At 40.4% G+C, this 15,984-nt stretch overlaps 1 protein-coding gene across 2 annotated transcripts in view; it reads left to right on the forward strand.

The window, feature by feature from the left end:
* The first annotated feature begins 5,562 nt into the window (after window positions 1-5,562).
* Window positions 5,563-15,984, forward strand: part of CFDP1 (craniofacial development protein 1) — a 98,872-nt gene continuing 88,450 nt past the window's right edge. For both annotated transcript variants that reach the window (XM_036346408.1, XM_036346409.1), the window contains exons 1-2: window positions 5,563-5,771; window positions 15,243-15,360. In XM_036346408.1, coding sequence (XP_036202301.1) covers window positions 5,576-5,771; window positions 15,243-15,360 — 314 coding nt within the window. In that variant the 5' untranslated portion in view covers window positions 5,563-5,575. The remainder of the gene's footprint in view (window positions 5,772-15,242; window positions 15,361-15,984) is intronic.

Raw genomic sequence — 15,984 nt, forward strand, 5'->3', positions numbered from 1 at the left:
TCGATGAGAGAGAAACATCAATCAGCCGCCTCCTGCACATCCCCCACTGGGGATGTGCCCGCAACCCAGGTACATGCCCTTGACCGGAATCGAACCTGGGACCTTTCAGTCCGCAGGCCGACGCTCTATCCACTGAGCCGAACCGGTTTTGGCAAACTGGCTTTCTTAAGCGACACATACAACCATCCCATCCCCCAGCTGTGCATCCACTTTTCCTTTTTTTTTTTTTTTGTGGGGGAGGGAGACCACACCCAATCATAAAAACTGATTTCTGGATTCTTTAAAATGGGTGTTTGGGGTAAAGGCATTTCATGAAAACTTAAGTCCACATTTAAATGCGTAATGAATATTCCAAGAGAAACATGTCTGTGCTATTAACTTTTTTTGGCAGCAAAACATTACTTCCTAGGAAATGTCCAAACTAGTGAGAAAAAGTTCACGCAAATAATTACTTTTAAACCCTTCCTTATGTTGTTTTTTTAAATTGTATGTTGGCTTTTGATTCCAATGCCCTTTCTGACTGCTCTGGTTTGAATTAAGTTCTTATTACAACTGCAATGCATATAACCTTCCCTAAGAAACCATTTCCTGGAATGTGAAGCCCTGGTGCCATTAGCTGTCTATATGCGGAACATCTTATGTGCCTGCATTTCTTGTTGTGCACTCTGTTGGGCTGGTTGTGACTAAAATCAGCGTAACTTTTTGTATTAGATTATTTCACTAACTGCTACAGTCAAAATGATCAAATCTTTGTACGATGAAAAATTATTTAAATTGTATTTTTCTACTGACATTTCTAATTCTGGTATAAATGTTTATCAATAAAGAATTACTTTCAGCTCTGTGAACTGGAACTGTTATTTCTTTTTCAGTTGCCAATGAGTTTAATCTTTTGTAATAAAGTTGTCTAATTTAAGTTCTTGTTTTTCCAAATATATTTTTACTCATTTCAGAGAGGAAGGGAGAGGAAAGGAGAGATAGAAACATCATTGATGAGAGAGAATTATTGATCAGCTGCCGCCTGCATGCCTCACAATGGGATCAAGCACACAACTTTGACCGGAATCGAACCTGGGACCCTTCAGTCCACAGGCTGACACACTATCCACTGAGCCAAACCAGCTAGGGCAGTTCTTGTTTGTTTTTATAACAGTACATAACATGTTTAGCTATATTTCCTTTATGTTCAACTTCTTATTAATATACGGTAAAACTCTTGTTCAAAGATGTGATTAAACTGTACTTACATGTGAACTTGAGTCATTAACTCCACTTTACGGGCTATGTATTACCATCAACAAGCCTTTGTCTGATTATACACTGAAATGGCAGAAAGCTGGGAGTGGGGAAATTTTTATTTCACTAGTAAGTCTACATGAAGAGAGAGTCCCAGGTTAGTTTAGTACTTTCTGTGACATCATAAATCTTTTTTTGCTCTGCCACGTTTAGCAAATTGGGTTGTCCCCCTTGGGCATCTTACCCCATGGTCACGAGATGACTGCTACAGTCCAGGCATTGTACGCAGACATACTATGTCTGGCAAGAGAATGCCCATCCATTCTCTCATTTTTTTTTTTTGAGGTATAATATACAGTAAAGTGCACAAAGGCTTAGCTTGATGAATTTTTACATATTTATACATTTAAGTGACTATGGTTTAGATCACGATACAGAATGTTTTTTAGCATCCCAGAAGGATACATGCAGAATTCAGCCAAAAGCCCTCAAGATCTGCCCAGCCGGAGTGGCTCAATGGTTGAGCATCAACCCATGAATCAAGAGGTCACGATTTAATTACTGATCAGGGCACATGCCGGGGTTACAGTCTTGTACCCGAGTAAGGGTAGTACAGGAGGTAGCCGATCAATGATTCTCATCATTGATGTTTCAATTTTTCCCTCTCCCTTCCTCTCTGAAATAAATAAAAATATATTTCAAAAAGAGATTGTATGTATCCAGGACCCAACAGAGGAAAAACTTTCAATTTTTCAAAAGGGTGATAACTGAAGATTGGATAGTGCAAAGAGACTATGGCGGGTGAAGGGCTAAAGGTGCTGAGTTTGGCAGAGAGGACCCTGTAAATTATTGCCAAGATAACGTAGTAATTAACCAGGAATCTTGTAGGGAGTTGGGATTTGTATTGTGGCCACTGGAGAGCCCCATCTAAAGCCATTGCTCAGTTCCAGGCGATTTCTACTTTGTGAGACTATGAGCCCAGAGTTGACACGCTCTCCAGTTTTTCAAGGGAAGTTGGAAATCTAGATTATTTGAAATCTCTCAATTTGTAAGTGCTGACAACTTAATTTAAATTCATGTAAAATCTTTTCAGGTCAAATATTACATGTCTTTGAGCTGGATTTGGCCTGCTAACTAATATTTGACCTCTTTACTAAACTATGTGACATAATAAAAAATAGTTCCTCCCCTGGTCACCCTTAATGTGGTTGGAAACTTTGGTTGTGAATTTGAACTAATGTATAGAATACTAATGAGCTAAAGAGGAGACTGAGAGAAATGGGATGATGCTGGAGAAGTCCAATGTATCCTTTCCCCAGACTCAGAGCCCAGTGATGGGGCAAACAACTACATCCCAGTTTGTCACTGCAGGGTCCCTTCAACTGTTCAAGGAAAAGTATGGTAAGAATGATAAACTCCCAAATACTGGATCCTAATTTCATATCTATTTTTCTATTATTCTCCCATAAGAAAGATCTGCTGAAGTGGGTCATAGACCTAAATGTAAGAACTAAAACTATAAAACTCTTAGAAAAAAACAGAAGTAAATTTTGTGCTCTTGGGTTAGTCAAAGCCTTTTTAGATACACTCCCAAAAGCACAAGGAACAAAAGCCAAAACTAGATAAATTGGACTTCATCAAAATGTAAAACGTCTATGCCATCAAGAAAGTAAAAAGACACTACAGAATAGGAGGAAATATTTTCAAGTCCTATATTTTATAAGAGACTGATATTTAGAATATATAAAAACTTACAACTCGCCCTAGCCGGTTTGGCTCAGTGAATAGAGCGTCGGCCTGTGGACTGAAAGGTACTGGGTTCGATTCCGGCCAAGGGCACATGCCCAGATTGCAGGCTTGATCCCCAGTAGGGGCTGTGCAGAAGGCAGCCAATCAATGATTCTCTCTCATCATTGATGTTTCTATCTCTTCCTCCTTCTCCTTTCCTCTCTTAAATCAATAAAGAAATATATTAAAAACAAAACAAAAAACCTTACAACTCAACAATAAAATAGCCCAATTTTAAAATAGGCAAAGGATTTGAATAGACATTTCTTCAAAGAACATAGCATGGGCAATAAGACATGAAAAGATGCTTAACATCATTAGTCATCAGGGAAGTAGAAGTCAAAATTACAATGAAAATGCCACTTTCACACCCACTAGGATGTTATAATAAAAACGAGTGTTGGCAAGGGTGTGAAGAAATTGGAACCTTCATACACTGCTGGTGAGAATATAAAATGGTGCAGCTGCTTTGGGAAACAGTTTGGCAGTTCCTCAAAAGGTAAATCACAAGTACTGTATGATCAAGCAATTCTATATGTATGTAAGACAAGTGAACTTTGAAATGTGCTAAGTGAAAGAAGATAGTCACAAAAGACCGCATATATAACTCCATTTATATCCAGAATAGGCAAATCTATAGAGAAAAAAAGGTTTAGCCTGAGACTGAGGATTGGGGAGAAATGAGGAGTGACTAATGGATAAGAGATTCCTTTTTGGGGTGATACAAATGTTCCAGAATTGATTGTGGTGATGATTGCATAAGCCTGTGACTCCCAAAACTAATGAATCGTGCACTTTAAATGGGTAAATTTTATGGTGTGTGAATTATGTTTCAATTAGGCTTTCTAAAAATTTGCTGGCATAAAGCACAGACGTGTTTCATCTATGCCTTGATTTAGGTAACTCTAGGGCTGGATAACAGATCCAGTCCAGTCCAGAGTATCAAAAAGGAGCAATTTTCAGGTGAAAAACAAAAACCAAAACCTAAACCTGAACAAACAGGATATTAGTTGTCTATGTCTCATTTGCATATTGGATTATAATCAGACAAAAAATTTTAAACAGATTAAATGTTAAACTTATATATAGTTGCACTTCCATACGGATTAATTTGAAGGAAGGATTCATGTGGATGATGTCTGAATTGTAGAATGTTGTTCTTGGTAGTTATGTCTATAAAGTCATCACACACTCAATTAGTGAATACTGAACCACTGTTGGGGGGGGGGGGAGTGGAGTTGGGTTCCTGTGAGTCTTTGATCACATTTTTGTCAACTGATCAATACACAATGTTTTATGTGTGTTTCTATTCAAAGACACCTTAATATGTTCTTCTTACAAATAATTATTTGCTGTATTTCTTTGTTTTTTGAGAGAGTGTTTTTTGTTTGTTTTAATATATTTTTTTATTAATTTCAGAGAGGAAGGAGAGAGAGAGAAACACCAATGATGAGAGAGAATCATTAATTGGCTGCCCCCTGCACGCCACCAGTGGGGATCCAGCCTGCAACCCAGGCATGTGACCTTGACTGGAATCTACCCCTGGACTCTTCAGTCCACAGGCCGATGCCTGCTAAGACTATTTGCTGTATTTCTTCACAATGAAACAATTATTCCAATTACAGAATTTTTGTGTAAGGCACTACAATACAGTTTAACTCTCCCTCAGTCACACACACATACAGTACACATATAATACACACAGTATAATATACAATGCAAAATTCACATACTGTAAACATAGAGTACTCTGAACATATACTGTATACTGTACAGTAATGCAAATAAAATCCTGAAAAACAGTAAAGATTAAGTATTTAAAGTTTTATAAAAACATTAACTAGAATCTTACTGTTGATTCATTAACATTGAACTCTCAGCCAACAGCGCTACAACTCATGCCTGAACAAAGCTTATCTAACACTCCTATCTATCAAATAAAAGCCTAAGCGATCATTACAGCAGACGACCAGAACCACCCTTGGCTATGACGCGCATTGACCACCAGGGGGCAGATGCTCAAGGCAGGAGCTGCCCCCTGGTGGTCAGTGCGCTCCCACAGGGGGAGCCCAAGGGGCTCACAGCCGGCCAGCACAGCAGGGATGGCTGGAGCAAAACAAACAAACAAAACCCATGTGGCACTAAATAGACTGCAAAAAGTACACTTATACACAGTATGAGAGCTGAACCAAAAATCTGATCGTCTGCCTTGCTCATTCTTAGCTGGTAAAACGCATCAACTCATAATTGTCACCCTCTGTGCATGTCTGCAAATAATCCCAGAAAGCACCGCTAATTTTGATTTTGGGGTTACAATAGATTTTAGCAAGTAAACGAATACGAAAATACCAACCTGTGAATAGTGAGGGTCAACTGTATTCCCATAGATATGTAATTTTGTGTAAAGCACTTTTACTAAATTAACGAGGCTATGTAGCACCAAAGACTACAAGTCCCAGTACGCATCGCTTCGTCACGGAGCCCGTGCTGGGATAACTGCCACGGGATTGGCCCGGAAGTGTCGCGTTACTATCACGTACACTCTCTGCGCATGTGCAGACGCAGCGGGGGCTCGCCCCAACCGCCGCTGCCCCCGACTCTACTTTTTGGTCTATCCCCAGAGCTTTGCGTTGGGGTCAGCCGCTGTGGTCCTGTGGCTTGGCCCGCCCTGCGTGGCAGCGATATGGAGGAATTCGACTCGGAAGACTTCTCCTCCTCAGAGGAGGACGAGGACTACGTGCCTTCGGGTAAGCGATTCCTCCTGAAGAGGCTTGCCCCGCCCCGCGACCCACGTGAGGCGCGCTTGGCTCGGCGTTCGTGGGCCCGGTGGCCCGTGGCGCGGGTCTCGAGCATCCCTGACCGCTCCGACCCTGTGGCCCGAGGCGTGTGCGTGTGCACACCTCGCGCCGTCGCTGCTGGCGGCCTGACTGCGGCCGCAGCCCCCTGTGGGAGTGTGGGAACCGTCGCGCGAACACGGCTCTGCCTCAGGGAGCGCTGGCGGGGTCCGCCGTCCCGTAGTCACGCCAGTGCTGAAATGGTCCGACCGTTTGAGCTTTGGAAGTTATTTTATTCCGACCCGAGGTTATGGCCAGCTAGCATCGCGTCCAAGATAGATCTGTCCGCTTTCTGCCCTCAGAAGGGGTCTGGTTGGTGGAAAGTTCACATGATGACGCTTTTTGCCTGTTTGCAACTTATATGCCCATTGCTCCCTTCTCAGAATTTTTTGTTAATTTTCACCTGAAAATATTTTTTCCATTGTTTTTCAGAGAGAGAGAGAGAGAGAGAGAGAGAGAGCAAGAGACACATATCGATTGGTTGCCTCCCCAAGCCCCGACGGGGCGGCGGCGGGGAGCGAATCCTGCCCTTGACCGGGAATGGAACCCGCGAAGCGTCCGTGTGCGGCCAACACTAACCACTGTGCACACCGGCCAGTGCCTCAGAACTCATTTTGTGTATTGTTTTGTGTAGGGGCCTCAAAGTGAGCGGGGCCAAAATAAATCGTCACGCAAACAAACTTGCCTCGACCGCCATCCTGCGCCTTCCCCGACTTTCCCATCTCATTAGAAGTATCCATACCATCGCTTTGGTAGAAAGCAAACAAAACCCCCGAGGAGTGGAGTCATCCTTATTCCTCACTTTTGGTCCAACCTGTCAGTAAGTTCTGTTGTGTCTACGTGGAGAACACATTTCTGACCACGCCCTTGCCAGTCTCACTGCTACTGAACTGCGGGGATCCTTCGTTAGGGCTCGTCATAGCTTCCCCACTGGTTTCCCGGATTCCAGTCTTGTCCACCAGCTTTGGTCTTACAGAATGGCCAGAGTGATCATTGGAAGACTAGTTTTCATTTTAATCAAAAAGGCTTGTTTTGAACCCAAGCAGTTCCCATCATCCCTGTCAGTCATCCCCAGTCTCATTCCTCCCACTCCCAGCGCAGACACCCTTCCACCGCAGGTCCTGAGCAACTCTCCAGTTTGCCATTGTTCGTATGTCCAATTTTGGTTAGGTCAGTATTCAGTTTGTTGATATAAGAAATACCCAAACCTGTAGAGAATTTTTTTATAAGAGTTTATTTGAGCCCTAGCTGCTTTGGCTCAGTGGATATAGCCTGGGCCTGTGGACTGAAGGGTCCCGGGTTCAATTCCGGTCAAGGGCACATGCCCAGGTTGCAGGCTCAATCCCCAGCAGGGGGCGTGCAGGAGGCAGCCAATCAGTGATTCTCTCTCATCATTGAAGTTTCTGTCTCTCCCTCTCCCTTCCTCTCTGAAATAAATAAAAATATATTTTAAAAAAAGATTTTATTTGAGCCAAATTGATGATGTATGTCAGTTGGGTAGCAAAATCTCATATGTTCCAGAGAATAGCAGTTTGCAGTTTCTTTTATGCATTTAAGATTAAGGAGGGCCCAGCAGGGGTGGCTCAGTGGTTGAGCTTCGACCTATGAACCAGGAGGTCACTGTTCATTCAATTCCAGTCAAGGACATATGCCTGGGTTGCGGGCTCGATTTCCAGTGTGGGGTGTGCAGGAGGCAGCTGATCAATGATTCATCACTGATGTTTCTCTCTCTCCCTCCCCTTGCCCCTCTGAAATCAATAAAAATATATTTAAAAAGATTAAGGAGGGATCCTAAGGAAGATTACTGAAAGTGGGGGAAGGCAAGGGGAGATTGGGGATTGGATTACAGGATAATTGAGGTTATGTGGTCTGAAAGGGGTTATTTCCAAGGGGGCATTTTGCTTAAGGCAAAAATAAGCCTATTTATTTATTTATTTATTTATTTATTTATTTATTAATTATTTTTATTGATTTTTTAAAGAGAGAGAAGCAGGAAGAGAGAGAGAGAGAAACATCATTGTGAGAGCAAAACATCAGTGGACTGCCTCCTGCTCCCTACCAGGGATCAAGCCCCAAACGAGAGCCCTGACTTGAATCCAGCAATCTTTTGGTGCACAGGACAACGCCCAACCAACTGAGCCAACCGGCCAGGGAAGGCAGTTCCATTTTTAATTTTTTAAGGACCCTCCATACTGTTTTCCATAGCGGCTGCACCAATCTGCATTCCCACCAACAGGGCAGGAGGGGTCCCTTTTCTCCACCTCCTCACCAACACTTATTGTTTGTTGATTTATTGATGATAGCCACCTGGGAGATAACTCATTGTGGTTTTAATTTGCATTTCTCTGATGATTAATGATGTTGAGCATCTTTTCATATGTCTGTTGGCCATCTTATGTCCTCTTTGGAGACGTGTTTATTTAGGTCCTCTGCCCATTTTTTAAATTGGATTATTTGTGGTTTTAGTATTGAATTGTTTGAATTTTTTTTAAAAAAAATATTTTATTGTTTTTTTACAGAGAGGAAGGGAGAGGGATAGACATGTGCGGGGTGTGCACGTACAGTGCGATTGAAACTTCGTGGCCATGCGCAGAAGTCGGTATTTTGTGGAAGAGCCACACTCAAGGGGCCAAAGAGCCACATGTGGCCGCAGTTTGCCGGCCACTGACCTAGGGCAATAATACTTCATTTAAAAAAATTGTAACTTACATACAGTAACATTCACTCTTTTTGGTGTACTGCTCTATGAGTTTCTATAAATGCTTAGAATTGTGTAACTACCACGAAAATCAACAAGTCCAAGGCTTATTCTCCCCCCGCATGGATCATGTCTGTGATAGAAACAGTTTTATTTCTTCCTTTCCCTAGATATATCTTTAATTTCTTTTACTTGCCTTATTGTACTTGATATGACTTCCAGTATGATGTTGAATAATAATGATGATAGTGATCATCCTTGCCTTGAAAGAATCAGAGTGAAATGTTAGCTATAGATTTTTCACAGTTGACTTTTATGTGTGTGTGTTTGTTTTAAGCATTTTACATTGACTAACTAAATCACTTAATACCACTTTACAGATAAAGGAACTGAGGCCCCCAAAGTGACCCAGCTAAATAGTAGCTAAGCTGGGATTTGAACGCTGGCATTCTGCATATACTGCCTCTCACAGATGCTCTTTATCAGGTTAAAGTTTCCTCGATTCCTAATTTGCTGAGAGGTGAACTTTGTCAAATGCCTTTTCTCTATGTATTGATTATGTGTTTTTCTTCTGCTGTCTGTTAATGTGGTGAATTAGTGATTGATTAAAAATTTTTTTTTACCTTTTTATTGAATTTATTGGGGTGACACTGGTTAATAAAATTATACAGGTTTCAGATGCACAATTTTACAACACATCATCTGTATTGTGTGTTCACTACCCCAAGTCAAGTCTCAGTGCATCACCATTTATCCCCCCATCCCTCCTCACCACACTGTTGTCTGTGCCCATGAGTTTTTTCTCTTTTTTTCCTTCTTTTTTGCTCAATCCCTCACACTTACCTCCAGCTCCCATTTGTCAGCCTGCTCTCTGTCTATGAATCTGTCTCCGTTTTGCTTGTTAAATGATTTTTAAATTTTGAACAGCCTTTTAATACTGAGATAAACTTATGTGGTCATAATATATTCTTTTCATACATTGCTGTTTGTTTTGGGCTTTATTATGTTAGACCAGTGATGGCGAACCTTTTGAACTCGGCGTGTCAGCATTTTGAAAAACCCTGACTTAACTCTGGTGCCGTGTCACATATAGAAATTTTTTGATATTTGCAACCATAGTAAAACAAAGATTTATATTTTTGATATTTATTTTATATATTTAAATGCCATTTAACAAAGAAAAATCAACCAAAAAACTGAGTTTGCGTGTCACCTCTGACACGCGTGTCATAGGTTCGCCATCACTGTGTTAGATGCTTTCTCAGATTTTCTGTGATTCTTCGTTGTTTGGCTCATTTAAGCATGGAGGAATAAAAAGGTGATATAATCTCTGAGTGTTTGGACAATACAGTATTTGTCCATTTTGTGCTTTATTGTTTATAGGGTTATTCTGTTTCTTATTCCCTCCCCAGCCCTCCAACCCTATCCCCATAGTAGCTGCATGGAATTTGATCTTGTTTTGTTTAATTTAAAATGTGTTTATCTCTTATCAGTCAGATTGAGCATCTTTTTACGTGTTTGAGATCCAGAGCCATGTGCATCTTCTTGCCTGAACCGTCTGCAATGCAACATTTGTCCATTTATATGATGTAAAGTAACTTTATATTATGAAAGCAGTACACTGGCTTTGCAGAAAATTAGAAAATGCAGGCAATTAAACATTAAAAAAATAGAATCATTACATTCTCACCACCCAGAGATTATCAGTTTTAATTCCTTAGTAAATATTCACTCAGATCTTTTTCTACACCCACAAATAGATATTTGTATTTTCATCAACCTGAAATTATACTTTTTCATGTTACTTTGTAACCTCCTCTTTCCAGTGAATGAATCTTTCCCTATCCATTTCTGTAAACTTTCAACTCATTTAATATACAGACCATATTCATATTTTCCCAGTTGACCCCAAAATAGCTATAGCTTGTCTGTCCAAATCACAGTTCAGTTCAGGACTATACATATCATGTAGTTGTTCCATCCTTGAAATGTGTTTAATCTAATAGAAGCTTTTGTCTAATGACATTGATTTGCCTAAGAGGATCAGGCCATGTGTCCTGCAGAATGTCTCACCTTCAGGATTTATTGCTCCCTCATTGTATTGTTTTAAGTTGTTCCTTTGCCCCTTGAATTTACCATACATTAGAAGTTAGATCTAAATGCTCAGTTGGTTTAAATAAAATATTTTTGGCTAGAATATATTATAGATGACTTGTGTGTTACACAATGCATAACATCAGAAGACACATTATACCTGGTTGATTCCCATAGTTGTGACGACTGAATCAAGATGATGAGAGTCTGATCCCTCTTTATGTAAACCTTCTTGGAACTGAAAGTATTCTCTGTGGCAGTTTACCTAATGGTTAAAACTTAAACTGTGTGTGGGTGTTTTTTTTTTTAACATCACTTGATAATCCTTGCCTAAATTACTACTATTATTAGAGAAGTGCTGTTTTTCTAATTCTATGGGGTTTTTTTTTTTTTTTACATTTACTAATTGATGTTCTTCTGTAAAGTATATATAGCTTTCCCTCATCACTTGGGACAGGATACATTTTTAATTCATTTTCCTTAATTGTCAATTTTCAACATGGGGAGTTACTTTATTATTTTTATTGATTGATTTTAGAAAGAGGGGAAGTGGGGGAGAGAGAGAGAGATCTCTCTTAATTGCCTCAAATTCCATGCAGCTACTATGGGGGCAGGGGTTGGGGGTGGGAAGGGAATAAGAAGCAGAATAACAACCCTATCCTATATAATAAAAGCCTAATATTCAAGTCGACTGAACATCAGAATGACTGGTGGAACGACCGGTCGCTGTGACGTGCACTGACCCCCAGGGGGCAGACGCTCAATGCAGGAGCTGCCCCCCCAGCCTGCAGGCCCCAGGCCAGCCAAGGCGGGTGCGAGTGGGGGCCCCCCCGATTGCCCCACGGTCTCCCCACAGAGGGAGGTGACTGGCGGTGGTGGGGGGCAGGGCTGGCCGGCGAGCGGGCGACACCAGGCCAGCCAAGGCTGGTGCCAGTAGGGACCTTCAATCAGCCCTGCTGGTTACCCCACAGAGGGAGTTGACCAGCAGGGGTTGGGGGTTGGGGGCAGGGCTGGGGAGTGGGTGGCGCCAGGCTGGCCAAAGTGGATGCCAGTGGGGGCCCCGCCCTGATTGCTCTGCTGGTCACCCCACAGATCTGCCCTGATCGTCGGCCACGCCTAGGGACCCTACCCATGCATGAATTTTGTGCACTGGGCCTCTAGTAGATAATAAAGCACAAAATGGACAAATACTGTCCAATTTTGCCAACTGGGGATCGAGCCTGCAACCTTTTGATATGCAGGATGATGCTCCAACCAACTGAGCCACCCTGCCAGGGCAAAATGGGGAGTTATTTTAATAGTACCCTAAAATGGTACAAATTATTTTTAGTGTTTTTGAATATCATAAAGGGCTCACAGATTTTAAAATTTTTTTATTGATTACAGAGAGGAAGAGAGATAGAAACATCAATGATGAGAGAGAATCATCAATCAGCTGCACAACCCCTACTGGGGATTGAGCCCACAACCCGGGCATGTGCCCCGCTGGGAATCTAACTGACCTCCTGGTTCATAGGTCAACGCTCAACTATTGAACCACGAAGTCTGGGCAGGTTCACAGATTTTTGTCATTACATGTGTTTTTAAAAAAATACATATTTTATTGATTTTTTACAGAGAGGAAGGGAGAGGGATAGAAAGTTAGAAACATCCATGAGAGAGAAACATCAATCAGCTGCCTCCTGCACATACCCTACTGGGGATGTGCCCGCAACCAAGGTACATGCCCTTGACCAGAATCGAACCTGGGACTCTTCAGTCCACAGGCCAACGCTCTAGCTACTGAGCCAAACTGGACAAGGCTCATTACATGTGTTTTAATCTACCAACAGTTATTCCTTTTAATGCTCATGTTACCACTTTTGGCCACTAGGACTTCTTTCAAGCTGGGTCTTAAAACCTTTTAAAGTGACCCATTCCTTGCTTTCTGGCACAGCAAAACGACCCAGTTTCACATTGTGCTTTCCTTCTCTTAGACCTGAAATTAGCTCATTTTTTTTGTTGTTTTTTTTCAGGGAGCACTTTTGGTGATGAAACATATCAAAGAATGAGATCTGAACTTTAAAGAGATTATCATTGCTACTAGTATGATATTTTTTCTGTGCCATTTGAGTGAACAAACTAGAAAATATTTATTTTAAAATGAGAGTTCATATTGATACTTTAAATTCTGTTTTAACATTTGTGTTTTCTCTCTTAATTTCTTGGATTTTATAATTGTGTCATTTCTCTTATTCTCAGCATCTAGATTTCTAGATTCCTAACGTGATTAACATAATTCATTACTTGCTTTCACCTAACATATAAAGGAAATAGTTTCACAATACCAACATTGATGTAACTACAAGGAGTAGAACTCTTCATCTTTACACTGCATCTTGCTAAGGATGCACAATCAAAATACTATGTTTCTAACTTCTTGGAATCCCTTTTTTGTGTATTATGTTATTGTTTGGGCATATAGTTATATTTATTTACTTAAGTTGTTCTTAAGAGAATGTTCAAAATTCTGTAGAAAGATAAACACGGAGAACTTTAGCTTCTGCCCCTGCCTACTCCACCCTGTTCTGTCCTAACCCATATAGATGGCTATTTTCATTCGTTTTTTTTGTTTATCCTTCTAGTGTTGTCTTTTGCAAATATAAACAAATACAATGCAATTAAGTACCCACCATTGTAGGTTCATGTCTTTTAAAAGTCCTTTGCTGTAGTGATTTTACTGGGTGTCAGGAGGAATCAAAATTACATTTGTGCGTTCAGACTGCCATCTTAACCTGGTTAAGTGTTCCTCCTTCATGAAACACTTTTACCTATCACTTGGTGTCAAGATACCAAACTTGTTTCCATTTTAGAACCCTTATATTTACTGTTTCCTCAGCCTCAATTGTTCTCCAGATTATCACATGGCTGGCTTCTTCTCAGCATCTTACTTCTCTTTTTCTAATCTCTGCTATCATAGTTGTAGTTTTCAAGAGTTTTGTTTTAGTTTTTTGAAAAAAATATTTTTAAATCATTTTTATTTCATGGATGTCTCTTTGAGGATATTAATTATAAAGGCTTTTTTTTAAAAAAAAGTTGTAACTTTTGGGTGTTTTTCTTTTCTGTTTCTTTTGATTTTCTTTCTGCTTGTTTTCAGTATTGCCTTTCAATATTGGAGACCTCCCTGAAGAGGTTGGTTCATTGTGAGTGAGATATTTAAAAGCTGATTAGATGTAAGGAATATTCAAAACTATTTCTAAGGGTTTCAAACTGGAAACAACCTAAATGTTTGTCAACAGAAGAATGGATAAATATGTTGTGGTCTAGTCATACAATGAAATACTATTTTGGAGTGAGAATGAATAAACTATGTCTACATGCAATAATAAGGGTGCCTGTCACAAACAGAATGCTGAGTGAAAGCAACCAGACACAAAAGAGTACGTACTGTAGGCTTCTGTTTCTTTAATGCTCAAAAACATACCAAACTACTCTGAGGTATTGGAAGTCAGGATAGTGGTTGCCGTTGGGATGGGCCCAGTGACTGGTGACTGGAAGGGGACCCAAGGGGCCTTATGGAATTCTGATCGTCATGTTCAGCTTCTTGAATTGGGTCCTGGTTCTATGTGTGTTCACTTCACATAATTTTATTGAAGTATACATTAGATTTGTGTGTTTTTTCATACATGTGTTATGCTTCAAATAAAAGTTTATATGAAGTGCCCTAGCCGGTTTGGTTCACTGGATAGAACATTGGCCTGCAGACCTAAGGGTCCCAGGTTTGATTCCTGTCAAGGGCACATACCTCGGTTGCAGGCTCCTCCCCCAGCTCTGGCCCTGGTCCGGGTGCATGCATGAAGCAACCAGTCGATGTGTTTCTCTCACATCGATGTTTCTCTCCGTCTTTCTCTCTCTCTTCCACTCTCTAAAAAGATCAGTGGAAAAACGTCCTCTGATGAGGATTAACAACAACAACAAAAAGTTTCTATGAAGTAAAAAAAGCTAGTTGAATATCTATGTGAGCAGGATTTATTGACTGGTGCCCACAGTGTGGTCAGTCTGGGCATCGAAGCAACACACTTTCATTGGGGATGCCTGAATGTCAGTGTCTGAGGATGGGGAATAGATATGTTTGTTCTTTCTGCTATGTCTAACTGGAAGTCTTTAGGCCTCTTTCTAAACCTTCGTTATTGACAAGACAAGGTATTACTTGCTCACTTTTGAAATGTATCCAAGATAAAGTGGGAACATCGGGTTCTTCTTTGAAAAGTACAGTAGGTAGAATTGGAATTTCTATTCATTCATTTATTCAGAAAAAAATCTATAAAGACAAAACAGGATCCATATCCTCATGGTGTGTAGAGTAGAGCAGAAATTGCAAACATTAAATCTAAGTGGAATGAGTTATGGAGGAAAATATATACTGCCGTGGAAGCGTAGAATCCGGGAACCTAGCCTTGTCTCCAGGGACAGGGAAGCTTTCTCTAAGGAAGAAAATATTGTAGTTAGGTGAAGAATAGAGGAAAAGTACTATACTTTTTTCTTAATGCAAATGTCTCAACTTGATGTGGAAACCTTTATTCCTGTCTGACCACTCTATTATGTGATTTCAGGTGGAGAGTATAGTGAAGATGATGTAAGTGAATTAGTGAAGGAAGATGAAGTGGATGGTGAAGAGCAAACACAGAAAACCAAAGGGAAAAAAAGAAAGGCTCAGAGCATTCCTGCCAGGTAACGCTGCCCTCAGGGCCCTTAGAAGTCAGGGCTAGTGTCACTACCATCCTGATTGGGATTGGAGTTGCTGCTAGGATTTCTTACCATTGAAGGGAAACATTGGTGACATTTCAGGATTAAAATTATTTTGAGTACTAATTTAAAAAATTTGATAGGTAATATGTACACAATTAAAGTGAAAAACTTAGTTACTACCAAAATGTGTACCCCATTTCTAGCCCTTGTTGCTGTGCCTCAGAAGAACTTTGCTACCAGAGATATTCTGTGCATATGCAAGTGTGTATGTATATATTTCCTACTCTCTTTAAAAACAACACCAGCAAATGTCATACTCTGTATATCGTTTCTTATTTTCATTATTTTACATCTTGAAGATGATACTATGGAAATATATCTAGCTATATTTTATTCTTTTCAGTGGCTGCATATTTCACTGTATGAATAGACCTTACTTTATTTAAGGATTCTCTTATTGAGACATATTTAATTTGTACCTCATCTTTCCTACAACAAACAAGACTGCAGTGAATATTTTTTATATATATCTTCATGTAAATGTAGACGTATACCTGTAAATCAGGTCTGTAGAAGTAGAATTGTTTAATCAAAGGTTATATGCAA

The sequence above is a fragment of the Myotis myotis genome, unplaced genomic scaffold (assembly GCF_014108235.1).
Source record: "Myotis myotis isolate mMyoMyo1 unplaced genomic scaffold, mMyoMyo1.p scaffold_m19_p_19, whole genome shotgun sequence".
NCBI classification, from domain to species: domain Eukaryota; kingdom Metazoa; phylum Chordata; class Mammalia; order Chiroptera; family Vespertilionidae; genus Myotis; species Myotis myotis.